The 18,898-nt window shown below is 40.0% G+C and overlaps 1 protein-coding gene across 3 annotated transcripts in view; it reads right to left on the bottom strand.

The window, feature by feature from the left end:
• The window catches only part of NT5DC1 (5'-nucleotidase domain containing 1), a 100,538-nt gene that overhangs the window by 27,637 nt on the left and 54,003 nt on the right, over positions 1–18,898 (bottom strand). For all 3 annotated transcript variants that reach the window (XM_053381722.1, XM_053381721.1, XM_053381723.1), the window contains 2 exons: positions 6,008–6,182; positions 3,520–3,617 (listed from right to left, as the gene is read on the bottom strand). In XM_053381722.1, coding sequence (XP_053237697.1) covers positions 3,520–3,617; positions 6,008–6,182 — 273 coding nt within the window. The remainder of the gene's footprint in view (positions 1–3,519; positions 3,618–6,007; positions 6,183–18,898) is intronic.

Raw genomic sequence — 18,898 nt, 5'->3', positions numbered from 1 at the left:
ATTTAGAATGTTGTGTAGGGTAGACTTATAGCCCATAAAACTACTTTGGGTAGTTTTATGCAATGTATTGTTTTGCCTATGCTCCGAACCTGATCAATCACCATATTTGAAGTCTCTCTGGTTCATTATGGGATATTTGGAGTTAGATAAACAACTCTCAGTGAACTTCAGCTCAGACTAGTACTCTGTATCAAGGGTTTTCATCTCCCCAATTTCCTGTTGCCACGCACACACAGAGAGACATACAAAAATAAATGGCTAATAATAAGATAAATACCCAAGACAAGATCCCTTCTTGATCACCCCCATCTTCCATGTGGTGAGCCTTTGCATAAAGGAATGGCTCTCAATGGCACTCTCATACTTTCCTACCTTCCCCTCCTCCTGCGGACACCATAGCACTGTGGCTGTTTGTGCGCCTTCCATGCCCTCATCTAGCTGCTGCTCTCTTCCCAGGGATCTTGGCCCACAAGAAACTTAAGAATAAATTTTCCCCAGGAGAGGAGCACAATCAGTTGCATCTGTGAAATGCACACATAGGGAACCCATTCTGCATAATGATCAGTGCACCGTGGTGTGAATGTGGCCAAGACAGGGAGAGAGGAAAAATGCTGATTTCTTCTTATACACATGATAAACCTACTTCCCTGCCCTAGAGTAATCTCTCTCTAGTAGAAAATTAGGGTCATACTACATGCTAAGCCTGGAAATCTGTGATTTTCCTGCTTTTTCGTCATTAAATGCACACCAGCGTCCAGGGAAGCACAGAGAACCTGGAGGCATTTAACTCTACAATTTTCCTGATCTAAAATTACACGCCTATTCCAGATACTGTTTCCTCTATGGGGAAAAACCTAAAGCAAATACAAGTGGCTGATTGAAATGCTTATTACCATCTGTTTATAACAGCAAAACTACATGTCACTCTGGGAAATCTGTGATTGATATGATGATAAAAAAAGCCCAATCCTTTAATGCAGCTTCCAGGAGAGGTGCTTCTAATTTGATTGGGAAAATTGTGCTTAGGCTGATGGTATTTAACCCTCCCATCTGTGTCTCTAAGAGAAGGAAATGTATCATCTCTGAGAAAAGGAGCCTGTATCATGTCTGTATTCTTGTCCCACAATAAATCCCCACCTTGAAGGGGCTGTATGTAAATTAAATCCAGGACCATTTATTTCTAGATTCCTAGAATCCTATCAAGCTTGAACTCCATACAGGCTATATGAAATTACTTCATACCAGTATAGGAGGGATGCAGGTGGCGCTGTGGTCTAAACCACAGAGCCTAGGGCTTGCCAATCGGAAGGTTGGCGGTTCGAATCCCTGTGACAGGGTGAGCTCCCGTTGCTCAATCCCAGCTCCTGTCCACCTAGCAGTTAGAAAGCACATCAAAGTGCAAGTAGATAAATAGGTACCGTTCCGGCGGGAAGGTAAATGGCGTTTCTGTGCGCTGCTCTGGTTCGTCAGGAGCGGCTTAGTCATGCTGGCCAAATGACCCAGAAGCTGTCTGTGGATGAACGTCGGCTCCCTTGGCCTATAGAGCGAGATGAATTCCACAACCCCAGAGTCGTCCGTGACTGGACCAACACTCTGGGGTACCTTTACCTTTAGTATGGGGATGTGGGGAGAAATAAGATTTTGCTTCCCTTTTAGTAAGAAGCTACCTAATTCACACTTATGTCAAACCAATATGTGAACCAAAACCACAGCTAGTTATCCTTTGAAATCAGCTCTTCTCATTTCTCCAACCATTGCACACGAAAACACATACATTGTGAACATAATATACAAAAACATTTGCTAATTGCTGCAGAAGTATGGAGAACTGAATTTAAGATAGGAAAAAGATGGGGGAAAGAGAAACTGAAATTGACATGTCTGTCCCTATACCAGTCACAATGTCAGGATGATATTAAGCACAGATTTGTGCATGACAATAGCTCCTTCACTGGCTGCTAAATCTCACAGAAACTAGATCCCTGTCCTTTGTACACAGTCCTAGTAAATAGCAGCTTTTAACAACCACGGGGCATATCAGATTCCAAACTTAAGACATTTATTTTAGTATCTTATTTCTTGGTTTTCCATTTACCTAATATTTATGTGGTTTTCCACTTGCCAATTGTTTTCTATTTATCTATTGTTTTATGACAACGGTTAAAAGGTTATTAAAAGATAGAGAGTCTAAGAGGGAAAGCATGTGAAATGAAAACTTTCTCTGCAAAAGTGTCATGTCATTTGTTGAGGGTGTTTCAGAGAATGGCACTTAAACCCATGTAAGGAAACCCCAATAAATATTTATTTGTGCAGGGGTAGCCAACACGGTGTTCTCCAGGTGCTGTTAGACTACAAATGCCTTTGTTCTTGACTATTCACAGGGCTGATTGGAGTTGTAGTGCAACCATGGAGGGCGCCATGTTGCCTACCCCTGGCTTAGTAGAAAAGTACAGCAGTGTACCTGATTTAAAACGCATAGTGAAGCAAAGTGAAGTGGACAGCTTGCTATGAGAGTTGTTTCCAACTCTGATTGCATTCTCAGGTAATTTCAACAAAATTAGGAAAAAAATGATTCATTGGGGAGCACTGATCCTACTTTCCTTTAAAATGCCAGTCATCTTCTTCAAAATACAGTGCAATCGTAACCATATCTAAGTGCTACTGAATTCAATGGGGCTTATTTCCAGATAAGTGGGGTTAGGGTTAGGGCAATTATTTATATTTCCAGGGGCTCTTCATACATTTCATTTTTGGAGGTGCACATCAAGATGTACAGAAAAAAACTGCTTAAGGCAACGAGAATGCATTTGCAAACACATATATCATATAGTGACACTCATCATAGAACAGTGATGGGCTGCATTTCCCTCTTGAAAGCACACTCACCAGAGTTTGTTTTCGTGTGTTGCGCAAAATGGCTTGAAGTCACCAGAGTATACCAACACCATTCTGTTCATAACACCACAACATACCTGACACAGAGTCCCTTTAGTGATGGTGCCTATGATTTGGAACAGGCTTCTTCAACCTTGGCCCTCCAGATGTTTTTGGCATACAACTCCCATGATCCCTAGCTAGCAGAACCAGTGGTCAGGGGTGCTGGGAATTGTAGTCTCAAAACATATGGAGGGCCGAGGCTGAGGAAGCCTGATTTGGAATATTCTGCCGGTAAGGCTTGAATTTATTTATTTTTATGCAATTAAATACAGTGGTACCTCGGTTTTCGAGCGTCTTGGAAGCCGAATGTTTTGGAAGCCAAATGCCAAAAGCCTGGAAGTAGATGCTTCCATTTTTGAACATGCCTCGGAAGTCAAATGGTTTCCGTTGCGTGTTTTTCAATTTTCTCCATTGAACTTGCAGCCCTTTGCGCCTTGGTTTTTGAATGTTTCAGAAGTCAAACGGTCTTCCAGAACGGATTATGTTCGAGAACTGAGGTACTGCTGTATGTTATTTGCAATCTGCTCAATCTGCTCTTGTTTATCAAAGTGGCTTAAATGTTTAAATATTATTCAAGCTTACCAAGTGTTCGGAAAGGTCTTTGATCTGGTGGCTGAGAGAAGAAACCTGGTTTGAGGGCGTTTGTGATTACAATGTCAAAAAGGTCTTCAAAATCATTCCTATGACAATGATAAAAAACAAAACAATCGAAATGCATTTTAAGGCATGAAATAGATATTTGCCCTAGTATAAAGAAGTTCAACCAATTAAGACATGCCCACACCTGAATTAGGGGTGGGTTTTTGTTGTTCTTGTTAGGGTTTCATAATTATTTGTTTAGGAATAATTTCTATTTTCTATATGCATGAGACTATCATTTACATAAGAAATTTATGAAATACACCTTCTTCGCAACACTAGGTCATGTTTGCCATACTCCTGAAAAAAATCCCCATGAGTTTTGATTGCTAATCAAATGTGAAGGTAATATAAGAACAAGCAGACAAATGAGTTTTACAAGCATCAGAAATGACTAAAGTTCTTATTCTAAAAATAAATAATTTAATCCCTAAAATTAACTCCATATGTGAAATGCTTATGATATATAATACTTTTAGTCAAGTAATCAAATCTGAAAAATATTGAGTGCTGAAGTAGGCAAATACTTGACAATACATTTTAATAATATGAGATATAAGCAAATGGTAGCATTTATATACCTTGGGCACAATCCAGGGAAAGTTATACTCACTTAAACCCCACACTGAAATCAATGGGAGTTACGCGCTTTCTTTAAACTGAACATACATCTCTCTCTTAGATTTTATGGATTGCATTCAACAGCTAAACTCCAGTGTAGAGTCCTATTATTCCTTAGGCCCTATTATTAATGAAGAAACGTTGACAAAAACAAAAACGCTTTACAGGGCCATATTCTTAACAGAGATATGCAAAATATCCTGTACAAGGGTCAACAAATTAGACTTTCATTCCGACAACATTGGAAATATGGTTTAAAACAGAGAGATGTGTTTGTTGGCTAAGGGAAAGTATGTCTAAACTAACTGCAAAAAGTGCAGAAATGTCCTTGTTCTGAGGTTCAACTTGGTGTCTGTTCTATTTTCTAGATTTGTTCATGGTCAGCATGACAATGTAGCACAATATTATTATGATATATAATATTCATAATCAGATAATTAGTATGCACATAGGTCAGGACGCTATCTGACACCATGACCCCGTTCATTCCCCCACACTCAGTATATGCACAATGAATGTCTGCAGAGGACTGAAGAAAGGAAGCATCTGGAAAAGATTTAAGGAATACAGTATTCTGAGTGCAAAAATTCAAAACTAAGGAAGAAAAGAAATAAGTTCTGTGTGAATCCATTTACTGTATTAAAAGGAAAAGCAAGGAAAATGCTGACTTTCCCCCGCCCTTCACCTTTCCAGTTTAATATTTTCCAGTTGAATCTACTCATGAATTTAATTGGAAGTTGCAATGGATTTAGCATCTAGATTTAGCATGCTGTTGTTCACTTAGGCTGCAATCTTCTGCCCACTACTCAATGTACAACAAAATGGATTAAATTGTGCTTACTTGCATATAGGACTGGGTTATAAAGCCCTATGTTTATTTGTTTAATATAAATAAAATACCCGAATAGCTGATGGTATCAAAAGCCACTGGAATGTCCAAAATAATCAACAGGGCTGCTCTCCTGTGTCCTTTCCTGGAGAAGGTGGTTCGCCAGGATAGCTATGACAATTTCAATCCCAAAAGCAAGCTGAAGTTTGGATTGGGCTGGCTCCTAATAATCAGTGCTATCCAAAACTGCCTGGAGCTGGAACACCACTTCCTGCTCCAGCGCCCTTCACAAGAATGGCTACTTTGACACTGGACAGTAATTATTCAATATGATGGATCCAGATTAGTTTCTTTAAAGGGAGTTGAAAAACTGCCTCTCCTTTAGGGTGGCTGGAATCACACCTTCCCTCAGTATGGCACCAAGAACCATGGAGATCCAGATTGATAATCCATAAGTGGCTGCTTTTGATAGTCAGGAAGGAAAAGGAATCCAAGGGCTGGTGAGAAGCTAAGAAGTCTCCCACCTCACCCCAAACTACATCTGTCAGACACTAGAAATAAAATAAAATAAAATAAATGTATGTGGAACGGTTGGTGTATCTGTATATTTTCCTCTGTGTGAAGAAAAACACCAGATTTTGAACAATAACAACAACATCATAAATGGCCCATGGGGAACGGATGAAATATCTCCCTCTTCCTCCACTCCATGGCACTTATGGCTGCATTTCAGCAAATAAAATAAAAACAGATAGTGGGAGGTTGCTTCTCGATCTCCTCCATCTCAATAGCTTTGGCCATCATTAAGAGTGCAATGGGTGAACTGGCCCCCTATGATTTTTGGTCACAATTTAAGATACAAATGTACTCAGCATTAAATCATCAGACACCCATTTCTTACTTTTTTCATTCCTTTTTCCCCTGCTAACTGCAAGATAAAGTTTAAATGAAAACAACAAATGATGGAAGCATTCTACTTACCCTAAGGCATGTTCACATAAAAGCCTGCAGTAGTCACTGTGAGAACTGGTAATCAATAGCAGAATCTTTCCACTGTCCTTGAGTCTTCTCAGCCACTTTTTAACAGGATCAGGACAACATTGTATGTATTTTCCTGGATTGCGTTTTACTTCTGGAAAGTATGTCCCGCCATTTTCTGAAAAGTAGAGGATAAGATTATGCAGCGTATTGAACACCCATGTGTCATCTGTGTGCCCACTTGCACGTGATTTTTAAGACCCTGCTCAACAGCTCTTCTCTGCCCCCACAACTGCTTTGAAAAAATAAGTTATGTGATTCCATCAGGGCAGATGATAAGAGGGAGGTGTACAAATTTATTGCTGGGCACACGGAATCCCATATTTAAGCACTTGGGTGGATTTTGATCTATGAAAAGAAATGTTATGAAATAAGGAGGAAAGAGAAATTTCAATGTATGGTTTACTTTGGTAATAATAACTTTACCACCAGACAGAAAAACTATTATATCTAAACATGCTTGATCTTCAAGAACACATTCATAATGCCATCAAAATTCTTAGCAGATTTCCATATTTCTTAGAAAATTGCATTAGGTACATACTTCAAGGAACCTCAATTACAGTGGTACCTCTGGTTATATACGCTTCAGGTTACGGACTCCGCTAACCCAGAAATAGTGCTTCAGGTTAAGAACTTTGCTTCAGGATAAGAACAGAAATCATGCTACAGCGGCACGGAGGCAGCAGGAGGCCCCATTAGCTAAAGTGGTGCTTCAGGTTAAGAACAGTTTCAGGTTAAGAAGAGACCTCCAGAACAAATTAAGTACTTAACCCGAGGTACCACAGTACTGAGAAAATGTGCAGTGCAATGCTTCTTCATAAAAGAAGCTCTGAATGTGTCACAAATTATTGCCACAGACCCACAAAACAGCATGACTACTACCCACCACGACACATACAGAATTAACAAAAGGGAACCATTGCCTACCTCTTCCTCGAAAGAGAGAACACCAAGTGTATTCACTGTGCTTAAGGTAGTTCTGCAGCAGTCTTCCCTGACCTTGTAACCTTCCAGATATTATGGATTACAACTCCCAACATCCCTAACCATTGGCTATGCTGGCTGGGAAAGATGGGAATTGGAATCCAGCAGCATCTGGGGGGGCGCCATATTGAAAGAGTTGTGTTCCACCCAACCAGAAAGCTGAACCAAGGCACCAAGGCACACTAATTGCCAGAGAAGTCTGAAATTGGGCATGTTTACACACTTAAAAGCCAAAATTGGGAAACAAACTTCAGGCTGCAACAGAAGCCAGCACTTCAGCACACAGGAAGCAAAACCACAAGTGGGGTGGAATGTTGGACTGCGGGAGTTCCATTGGCCCCATTATATACTTGCATCAGACTCTGGCAGAATTCCCAGTGGCTGCCAGGCTCATGCACCTCTGCTAATAGCATGCAAGCTGGATTTGGTAACATTTCTATATGCATTTCCCTCTCTTGCTCAATACCGTTGGTCAGCTTCACTGAATGGTTTAATGAATCCTAGACATTACTCCTCCTTGTGGAATGTGCACAGTGCCTTCCTCAGATCAAAACGCAACCAAAAATTTAAACCTCTTGGCCTTCAACTATTTCATGAGGAGGAGCAGGGTATATTTGAAATGGCAATATCTGTAGGGAATGAAATAGTCTCAGCAGTTGGTTCAAATCCAGTTGCTACAGAAGAGGACTTGGAAGGGAGCCAGTGTATAACCACTGATTTCAATGGGATAAAACAGCTTAAACTCAAAGTGCTCCAGGTTTTCACCAGCTTAAGGATCCAGTTTCCAAAGCAATAAGTAGAATATGTTAGAAATGCTGCAAAGCAAATGGGTTTTCTATAACAACTGCAATGAAAGGGAGGTAGCATTGTTATATTGTAGCATACAGGAATAGATGTCTATATGCAAAGGTAAATCATTCTAGTTTAAACAAGAGTAGTTTCTGTTAAGCTGGTACTGTCATACCTTGGAAGTCGAACAGAATCCGTTCCAGAAGTCTATTCGACTCCCAAATGTTTGGAAATCAAAGCGTGGCTTCTGATTGGCTGAAGTAAGCTAGCTCCTGCAGCCAATCGGAAGCCATGGAAGCCCTGTCGGAAGTTTAGCTTTCAAAAATAGTTCGCAACCCGGAACAGTCACTTCTGGGTATGTGGCGTTCGGGAGCTAAAACGTTTGAGAACTAAGCTGTTTGAAACCAAGGTACAACTATATATGATAAAAAAGAAAATTAGCAGATCTTGGACACCAACAAAGTCCTTTGGGCTGGTCCTATCTGTAGAGTTTGATAATTTCTTATTAATAAATTACTGAGATGGAGTATGTGTGTGTGTGTGTGTGTGTGTGTGAGAGAGAGAGAGAGAGAGAGAGAGAGATTATCAAAAATAGCAATGAAATGGTAAATATACATCTGGACGGTACCACACCAGATTGTAAGACATTCACAATTCCCATCTCACATAGAAAAATTGATGTCATGCATAAATGTCCTAGCCATACTTGTCTAGTCTTCTCCCTAACATGACATTTTTCTGAGTGTAAAAAATATTTTTTTTCTGCAAGGGGTATAAGCTTTCATCAGTCAACCCCCCTCATGCAGTTTGAAATGGAGAGAACAGGCTTTCCACTTCATCTATAGTTTGAGAGAACTAATCCTGTGTAACCCTCATTGTTTCTGCTACTACAGAAAGCATAATACACTGTTATCTGGGAATGCGATTACACTGGAGCGATCTGCGTTATAAATCTCTCCAAGGTTTATTTTGAGAAACTGCCAGAATCTATATTTACCAGAGTATGCCCCTATGGTTTTTAACTCCTCTTAGGATCAACATATTTGGGTTTGGGGTTTGTTTTTTCCAGCAGACTCAGAAGATGAAGTAACACAGTTTTGCTGAGATTGTATTTTTTCATTTTTCCTTAATTGCTCTTCTTAAAACTCAATGCACTAAAGCCTAGAAAATGAACATAGGCATACAATAATGATTCTATTGTTCAAGCTAAACAGGCTTGGCCCGGCAAACTGCTCGGAACCCTACTCTGATCTCTTCATCGGAACAGTGGGGTACAAGTGTGCAATAAATACAGTAAAAATAAAAAGAGAGAGCAAACAAGCAGTGATTTGTAAATGAGAAGGCTAAGCTGATGTGGGTAATTAGTTGCATGTGGCCTGGCTGGCAGCAGAATCTGGTCTGAGCACTGAGTTTCCCTTGCAGATCACTTCCTCATAAACTTCAAGTGATTAAACTGCTTTGTGTGTGAAAGGGGGGGGGGGGAAGCTGTCTTCTTCAGAGAAAGACCCACTAATTCAGGACTTCCACATGCACACTTGAAGGTTTCAGTCTGTGAAGTGATTTATTAATTTGTAAAATAAATCCCTCAGAGCAGAAACTAGTCATATCCATTAAATTCAATGGGTCTACTCACACTGGAACTTTGTCGGCTATAACACAATGATGGTAAGGCCAACCGATATGTTGACAACCACTGTCAAGAGGTGCTGCGTGGCCACTTCATGTTACGTGTAACTCATTTCCTCCCTTTCTCCTCATATTACGTCTTTATAAAAGGTTTTTAGCACATTCTTATGATGATTATGCTGTAAATCTGATTCCCATGAAGCCCACAGATGATTCCCATTTACTAAAGCAGGATTCTTTCTTGTATCACTCAAATCCCTTTGGAAATGTTTACCTCATGTCTGAAGGCATCAGCATTCATGCATCCCAAGAGCCTGGCCATACCCACAGAAGGAGGCAGCAGCAATACACAATAAAAAGCTGAGAGCTCTAGGCGGCATTGGCTGCAACAGCCATTACCATTGCCAAGAGCTCTGCCACAGGAAATATGGACCATCTGGCTTCAAAACTGGGCACTGCAACAATTGTGGCAGGAATGAGTAAGCACTTGAAACTGCTAGAGCTGCTGGGTACAGAGGTGTCCCAAAGGTTTCCTACATCTCTGGCATCCCAGTGCTGTTCTATTTTTTCTATTTATAGGTCGTACAAACTGGTATTCTATGCATTCTATTCATAAAACCTTTCAAAAGAAATACAAAAATATCTCTGTGTATTCATTTCACTAGGTCAATATCTCTGCTTTTTATAGTTTCTAGTAGTTAAGTTGGGCGAAATGAAGAAAAAAAGGCCATGTTGACACTTCACAACTGACAAAACAAGTTGTAAAAATACTAGATTCAGGTAGGTAGGCGTGTTGGTCTGAAGCAGTCGAAACATATATATGTATGTCCAGTAGCACCTTATATACCAACTAAGTTTGTTCTTGGTATAAGCTTTCGTGTGCATGCACACTTCTTCAGATATCTGAAACTGCTCCACCTACTTTTGCCTTTAACCATGTTTGCCTCTGGTTCCCGAAAGGTTCTCCATGAGAGAATGGGTCCCTCAAGCTGAAAAAGGTCCCCCATCCCAGCCTAACAGAACAGAATCCTTTGCCAGTAACGAATTGGTTAATCTGTCAGAAAATAACAAGAAAACACAAGTAGACTGTCCCAGTTTTCGTGAACAAATAAATGCACATCACATAGCTCTCCTGTGCATAAACATCTGGGCACTTATCATGTCTTAGGTGTTTAATGTATTGCTACATAAAACATCTCAGTCCAAATCATAACTGACCTCAGCTCCCAAACGGATGACTTAAAACTACATGATATTTGTTTTAATCTATCTTGTCTATCACAATCAAGGAGGATTAAACCTTTTTTGGTCCAAGGGCTGCATTTCCTTTTGAAAACCTTCCAGGAGCCTCTTCCCAATGGTGGGCACAGCAAAGCCAAAAAGGGGTGAATGGATAGGGTCTTTCCTTTGTAAAGTAGGCTATACTCCAGTCCTGCAAAGGTCAGAGATGTCAACACACATACCCCTTTCATCCAGGTCAGGGTTGGCAAGGTTTACCTTGCCTGGGCCGGTTCACTCCCTTGGAGATCGCTCCGTGGGCTGGATCGCAGATGCACAGATGCAATTTTTAGCGTCTTCTGGCCTCTGCACAGATGTGAATTTCGGCACCGCAGAAGCGAGTCCCCACTCCGTGTTGTGCCGGTTTAGCGCAGTGCGCAGAGACTTGACGAGCGGGCGGCTCAGTTCGGGGGCAGCTCATGGGCCATTTAAACAACCCCCCTGGGTTGCTTCTGGCCCATGGGCAGCAGGTTGCTGATCCCTGATCCAGGTCAACATAAGGCATTGTGACTGTACATTGCAACCAGGCAAAAGCACTCAAAGAGGGTTTGGAGCAGGGCCAGTGAAGGGTGTGGCTTGGGGAGGTGAGATGTAGCCTGGCAAGGGAGCCTGGCCTGGTGAGAGCCCTTAGGGCCAGAGAAAGAGGTCTGGAGGGCCGCATCCAGCCCCCAAGTCTGCTGTTCCTTATCTATTCCATACACTTATAGAGTGGCTATATTTGTTAGCAACATTTTTAATACATTGATAACTTTGCCTAAAGTAAATATCATTAAGCTAAGTCCCAGGGCACAGAAGTCTGCAGTGCTAATGCGCCTTCAGCAAGAATTAGCTGTTTGATTATATATCAAGGAATGCACTAACTGCTTGTACGGTTTGGCTGAGGAAAAGGAATTAAAATGAAGAATTCAGACAGATGTTATGCAAATTCCACAAATAGCTGAAATTTTACAGCCAGTGTTTAGTTACTTTTGAGACTGTACACACACACACCAATACTATACCTAAGCTTTGTTCCTGCAGCTGTATACGTTGTTTTCCTTATTACAACAGTTGAAATGCAGAATTTTGTTAAAGATTTATTCTAAAGTCAGCAACCGCCTTGATCAGTTACAACCTGGCCTCCTAGTCATACTTGGAAATTAAGTGCAGTTTTACCTCTGTGTAATTATATATATAATCACATTCTTATTCCCTCAAAATAATTTAAATTTCTGTCCACTTATCTAAACAGAGCTGTCTAAGGGAAACATATGCATGTTAAAAATTAACTTCTGCCACAGCTTGTCATCATTGTTATTATTATTACTGTTCCACTTAATTTTGCCGATTGTGATCATTTGAAACCTCCCCAGATTTTAGAACACTTGATGTGGAGTGGCAAGATACAGCCTAAGTGGAAAGACTGGTTAAATTTCCAGTGCTAAAGGTATTATTTATATACCTAACACAGGTTTTATACACAGGCTATTAACTTTTAAAATGAGATCTGTGTTATTGTGAATCTAGGTTATCACATTATTATTTACCTTCTGCAGATTCCTTTTCCATTTCCAGGCATTTGGACTGCTTTAAGATGTAACCCTGCCTTACATTAAATAAGACCTTAACAAATGTGATGTAGTAAGATTTGGGGTTTCATGCTCCTCCTCCCTATTAGTTTACAGTTTATTTTGTCACAATATGGCAAACCGTGGTGTCTGTAAGCTCTACCTTGCTAACAAACCTGAGCATCAAACCACCATTTGGCACCAAACAAGGATCACATTGTGGGGTTGATATTGTTAATTGAACAGAGTTTGCATTCAGACAAAATTTGAATCTATTTGTTTCAGACTGCAAACCGATGCTTCAAATTTTCCTATTTTGGCATGCAGATGAGGGAATGGGAAGGGGTAGTACCTGAGCAAAAGATCTGCCACAGCATGTTCTCCTACCAACAAACCATGTGTTGTCTGAATGCAGACTTTCAATCTGCAGGATATTTTTTTAAAGCTGCATGTTATCATTTTAAGATGGGTGGTCTCCCAATAATGTCTAAGACAGACAAGACAAATCTTGGTATTTTTTAGGCAGTACAAAATGAATGGTCAAATATGATTTGAACATTTTTTGGGTGTATATCAATAGGATGAGCCTGAAACAGATGTAACAATTCAGAAAGGATTATTATTCAACTGCCATAATCCTTTTTTTTTAAAATCCATGACCAATTCAGAGAATGCCACAATTCCATGTCTTTCTTAATGCCATCCATCCATTTTAACAGGTTCTGCTATATTTTGCAGTGATTTTGAGTCCCAAACGGTTCCCATGGGAGGTTAGGCATGAATAATTGAACAGCTGCTTTAAATAAGTGTTTTGAGTTAAGAGAGAATATTCACTGCTGCAACATAATTAATTTTAAATCCCAGAACTTTACTGTAGGCATCTATCTTCTGCTGGATATGTATGAAAGTGATGGTTTGGTCCCTTACTCCTGAAAAAAATTATTATTATTATTATTATTATTATTATTATTATTATTATTATTATTAATTTTAGTTCTTTGATTTTAAGACTGTTTTAAGGGAGCTCGTTGGTTGGAGCTCCCAAACATTGATAGTAAGACCATAGGTTAAAACACATGCAGACATTTCCTCTTTCAGTTTGAACAAAAAGGGCTAAGGAACTTATTTCAGCCCAAGGGCTGCATTTTCTTTGGGGGGCTTCATGCCAGCGTTGGGCAGGGTCAGAGGCAAGAGTAGCTAGGGCAAAGAATGCTCCAATCCAACCTTCCCCCAAATAGTGGGTGGTTTTTGAGAAAGAAAAAGGCACCAGAGCTCCAACAACAGAGGTTGCATCTAGTTGGACCTTAAAAGTTTCTATGATTAGTTCTAGAGACAGTAGGTTGGATAAAGGGGGAGTCAAGGACATCTGTGCTAGCACCCCATCTGAACCAAAAAGTTTGTGGATGTGAAATGGTTAAGTCTTAAGCAGAGAGACATATCAAGTAATGTTGAGCCAGTGGAGTTTACTTGCTTTCCTATCATCAGACAACATTTTCAGATCCATCTAATATTATCCAAATTGCCCTAGCTGATATAATTCCTGATTGGTAAGCAACAACTTAAAACTAAATTTTCAGTATTAAAAGATCCTGAGCATCTTTCACCAATAATACACTTGCAGCACTCTTGGCAAGAACAATTACATATCTAAATGAGAAACTGTGATCACAATTTCCATGATATTCTTTTCATCAGGAAAGCAACTGTGGATATGCAGCTTCTGCATCCTGCTGAAACATTTGAGAATGAGCTGTGGGAGCCTTAGAGAAAAGCAGTTGATTAAAAAAAAAAAAGTTGTGATAAAAGCAGTACAACTCACCCAATTCCAGAGCATTGAAAAACTAACTAGAGATATTGAAAATGCAAAGTTATTTTTTACAAAGGGAAGGAAATGATATGAAATGCTTATCACTGTTAAGACTTTGATGTGGTTTTTGAATCTATTCTTGGGTAAAAGTGTAGCAATTCTTACTACACTTAGCTATTCTTGGGTAAAAGTGTAGCAAGTTGCTAGACACAATGTTTTTTGCAATAGACACAATGTTTAAAATGTTTTAATGTAAATCACTGTGCATCACTCTGTGGGAAAAGAAACAAAGAACAAAACAACAACCATATTAACAACAACAACAAAACATATGATGATTAGCAACTGAACTAACCTGCATTTATGTTCATGTTAATTATACAGTACTTGTATAAGAGCTCTGAGTGGAAATGTAACCTCCTTAGCAAAACAGAATATGTGCCATAAAACCTTTAAAATACCTTTTACATTTACCTCATTTTGGTCACGTTTTCAGATTGCTACCACTTTCTTCCCCTGCCAGGTCTTCTGGCCTTTAAAAGCTGCATTGTAGGTTTCAACAACTGAACTTTTCTTTCAGACTTGGACAAGTGGTGATGAAACAGTCTCCATCTTTTGATTTTTTGCCTATCGTGTATCTGTTTATGACATGGGGCCCTGGCAAGAAATAAACTGGCAACCTAATTTGGAGGTGGGAGAAAGGAATAGCTAAGAATCCTCAGAAAACCAGTAAATTTCTTTCAAAGTCATAACCCTTTTACTAAACTATGTTGTCACTGCCACCTAGTGACACTGCACTAAATTCACCAAATATTTTGTCACATACTTCAGACAGGTGGCTAATAGCACCAATAAATCATCACTGAAGGCTATAAGCAGACTTGCAGCTGAATTTCCATACTACTGGGAACACTGCACTTTTTCAATATGTTCACCTTGCCACGCAGCCTGGGGCCCAAATATCTGCAGAAGGGATGCCTCATCCAATACCAGTCAACTCTCTCCTTAAGATGGGCAGCAATCTGTCTGCATTCCCTGCCAGGATTTGGAGTGAGGGGACACAAACTGTAGGGCTCCGACCGTGGAATGATCTGACCTTGGAGGTGTGTTTGTCCCTTGCATTGTAGGGCTTCAGATGTCAACTGAAAACAGACTGCTTTTGCAGTCTGATAAATAAGAGGTGTATGCTTTTATCAGCAATGTATGTATTTCTGTTTCAGGTATTCAGGAAAGCCCTGAAGGCCCGCTTCTTTTAGTCTCTTTTTCCTGCGTTCCGCTAATGCTTTCGTTGGTTTATTTTAGTCTTTGCAGTTGAACTGTATTTCATTTTACTAGCATGCCATCTTGGGAGGATTTCCCGCATTAAAAGTAACAATATTTTGAATAAATAAAAGAAAATAAACAAGTTTGATTTGGGAAAACAAATATGCAGGTCTAGATATATTAAAAGGTGGCATTTTCCCCACTTGTGACAAAATAACTATATGATATGAGACTCTCCTTAGCTAAGTAGGGCCTAGATTACTGGGATGTCTAAAGTCTCTATATTTCTTCTATGCAATAGCCCAGGAATGATGTGCTAAATATGTATTTATCATGGAGGAAATATATTCATCTTTCACAAAATTAGTAATTATTATTTGACAAAACAGCAATGTAAAACTGAGACGTCACCGTTACAACTTTTACCAGATCTTGTGCTAAATATAGATGCTTATCTAAAGTAACTTTCCCTCCCTGAGAACCATTTTCTTAATATGCATTTTCAAGAATAACAACTGTTGACTGGAAAGTTCACTTTGGAAGAGGACCAAATACTCTTAAGCGCCAATCTGGATGGAAAACAGCAGCAATCTGGAATAGAGCTTCAGTACTTTGTTGTTTTTAACTTAAATCATATCTCAGAGGTTTCCACCTTAAAATTTTTGTTTTGCTTGATTTGAGTGACCTTTATAAGAAAACCTGAAAGTTTGTTGTCTTCTCTCGATCTTTCTTAGACCACAAACAAAAACCTATAATCCAAATTTGAGCAAATAAGCTTCAAGAAAAAGGAATTCCTCCTGTAAATTCCTGCACTCTGTGCTGCTTAGAAGCCATTCCAGACCTTTGGAAATAGTCCTTCCCACTGGATAGCAGCCAGGGCCACTCAAGAAGATTCTCTCCAGCAGGAGGGGCTACCCTGCTCTCCAGGACCAGACTGGAAAAGCAAAGGCAACCCCTCTGTCCCAAAGCCACGCAGACAGCCATCCTCTTTGAAAACACAAAACTAGTGCAATGGATGCTGTATCGAAAAAGAGCAAATGAATGGCAGTTTTCCAGTTTTCTGCACAGAAACAGGCAGCAGTGGTGAAAACAGGGCAGGAGGGAACAATCCCAGCAATCACTGCCCTCCTGCACCACACATGGGGCAAGGCAGAAGTCTAAGGAAAATACTGTGTTCAACAGAAACCCAGAGAATGGGTGGAATGCCCTCCAGGAGATATAGAGAACAGGTATTCATGGTAATAAATCTGGAGGGTGTTCCAGGACATCAGAATATGAAAAAACAGTATCATCCCAAGCTGCGCTAGGATCTGATCAGTGTGTATTATCTTTGCAGTATACATCTCTCAAAGCAAAAGTCATGATTTTGAAGAGTTCAGTGAAAAGCCCCGTGGGACTGCCAGCACACAAGGCTGGTCTGGGAGGTTGCTATAGCCCAGGCACCCCCCCAACCTGTGTCCCTCCAGATGTTTTGGCCTACAACTCCCATGATCCCTAGCTAACAGCACCAGTGGTCAGGGATGATGGGAATTGTAGTACAAAACATCTGGAGGGCCGAAAGTTGGGGCTGCCTGCTATAGCCCCACTCTCTGGATATTATCCTATTGATTGGTTCTGTCTGCCCTTCAGGGATGGGGCTACTTTTGAAGTTCTGGAACACTGTCCAGAAAACAGACTGCATTCTATTTAAACAGGACTTTATTTCTACCTTCAATTCTACCTTTTAAAAAATAATGATGTTTTAAACTATGTAGCAATGTGGCCAGAAAGGAATGGCAGTGCAGAAGCAGGGTTGTACTACACAACATGAACCTGATTTTCCGTATTATTTTTTACAACTTGTCAAGATAACGTAAAAAAGTATCTGAAATTCATATTAATAAGAAAGGGAATATAAACTTTGGCAGGAACCCTTTTCAGAAACACAGAAAACAGATGTAATGCTCAAAACGTTATACTCCTAATGCAAGCCATACTATACATCTTTATGTATAACTAACCCAGGCAGGATAAAAACGCTGCTCCACATAGCTGTAATTGCTCCCTTTTCAATGTACCTTCAAGCAAACAACATGTAAACACATTACCAAGAATAATTAGCTGTATGTGTTAGACCTCTGAATTCAAGGGGGGATGCACATTTACTGAGGAGTAAATCCAACTGAACTCAAATGGAACTTACATCTGAGTAAACATATATAGCAGGAATATGCAACCTGTGGCTCTCCAGATGTTGTTAGATGAATAATCTCTACCTATTGGCTGCAGCTACTGAGAGATGGGAGGTCACAGCTTCCCAGTTCTGGTATATAGGGTTACATTGCATGTATTTCTTGAGATTAATCATCTCTGTTCACTCTACTAGCAATTTTGTGTGGCTCCATGCTTTTCATTTCCAAAGCAAAATGCACCAACCAAAAACAAGTTAGTGGGTTATTTTTAACATGCTTGAATACAAAGAAGCATATTAGTTTGTAAATTAAAGGAATATTTTTTTAAAAAGAAAAGAAGAAAAACAATTGCAAAATGGCTGTAGGGCAGCAAAGTGCAAAAGAGGACATGGTTCCTGAATCTTTTATCACTGTGTAGAAGAGGGAATTTCAGCATGTTTAGCTTGTCATATAATGGTCATAACCATTCAAGATGCAGAAGCCCTGTTCCCTTTTGCCTCAGGCCTCCCTAAAATTTGCCTGGCATGGGCCTAGGCTCAGTGATATTGAGGGCAGCTGAGCAGTGGAATGCTCTCATGCCCCTACCAGATGGCTCCTCAAGAGTAGGAAAACACATGGAAGAGAAAGAACTTAAAGATGAGCTAGAAATCATTCAAACCCTTCTACCCTCAGCATGAACTTAATTCAAGTTTAGTTCACCCAGCAGTTATGGAGACCACTTTTAGATGTAGCTTAGATATTTCTGAACTAATTCAGTGAGTTTATCCAATCCCCATAAGTGGGGTATTGCTGAGGCCCTCCTTGCAGTCGGACATATGGCTGAAAGGGAAGAGGGACTTTTCGATCATGGTGCTCAGTGCTCTGAGAGGAGATTTTGGTCCCCTCATTGCCCACATTTTAAAGTGTGAATTGAAGCTTGAGCTTGGTCAAATGGTTGTTGTTGTTGTTGTTTTACAGATCTTCTCTTTGTCCCATCCCCCCGGAACTATTTTTAAATAGTTTTGTTCTATTGTATTTTGGATTGTTGGCTTTAGCTTAGTAAAGTGGAATAGCAGTTTTGGAGCAAATGAAGACACCCCCCCCCCAATAATAACCCTAATATGCATAGGCTTCATCTGTACACAGATGGTCTTAAACCAGGGTTTAATCATTAATGCACCTCTTGCTTGGTTTATTTCCGACTTACTGCTTGTTACATGTTTGAACCAAACCATGCTCTGTGTTCAGAGAGGGGTCCTAAATTCATGCATTAGAGTTATTATTCGTGAACCTTGTTGGGTATTAGTGACTATAATCTGAAGCTGTGGCTAACGAAAATGCTTTTAGTAACTCACGCATATCTTATTTTAGACTGGTTTTGTCTAGG

The sequence above is a fragment of the Podarcis raffonei genome, chromosome 3 (assembly GCF_027172205.1).
Source record: "Podarcis raffonei isolate rPodRaf1 chromosome 3, rPodRaf1.pri, whole genome shotgun sequence".
In the NCBI taxonomy this organism is placed as follows: Eukaryota; Metazoa; Chordata; class Lepidosauria; order Squamata; family Lacertidae; genus Podarcis; species Podarcis raffonei.
Note: the sequence above shows the minus strand (reverse complement) of the source record. Positions and strands in the feature narration are given on the sequence as shown.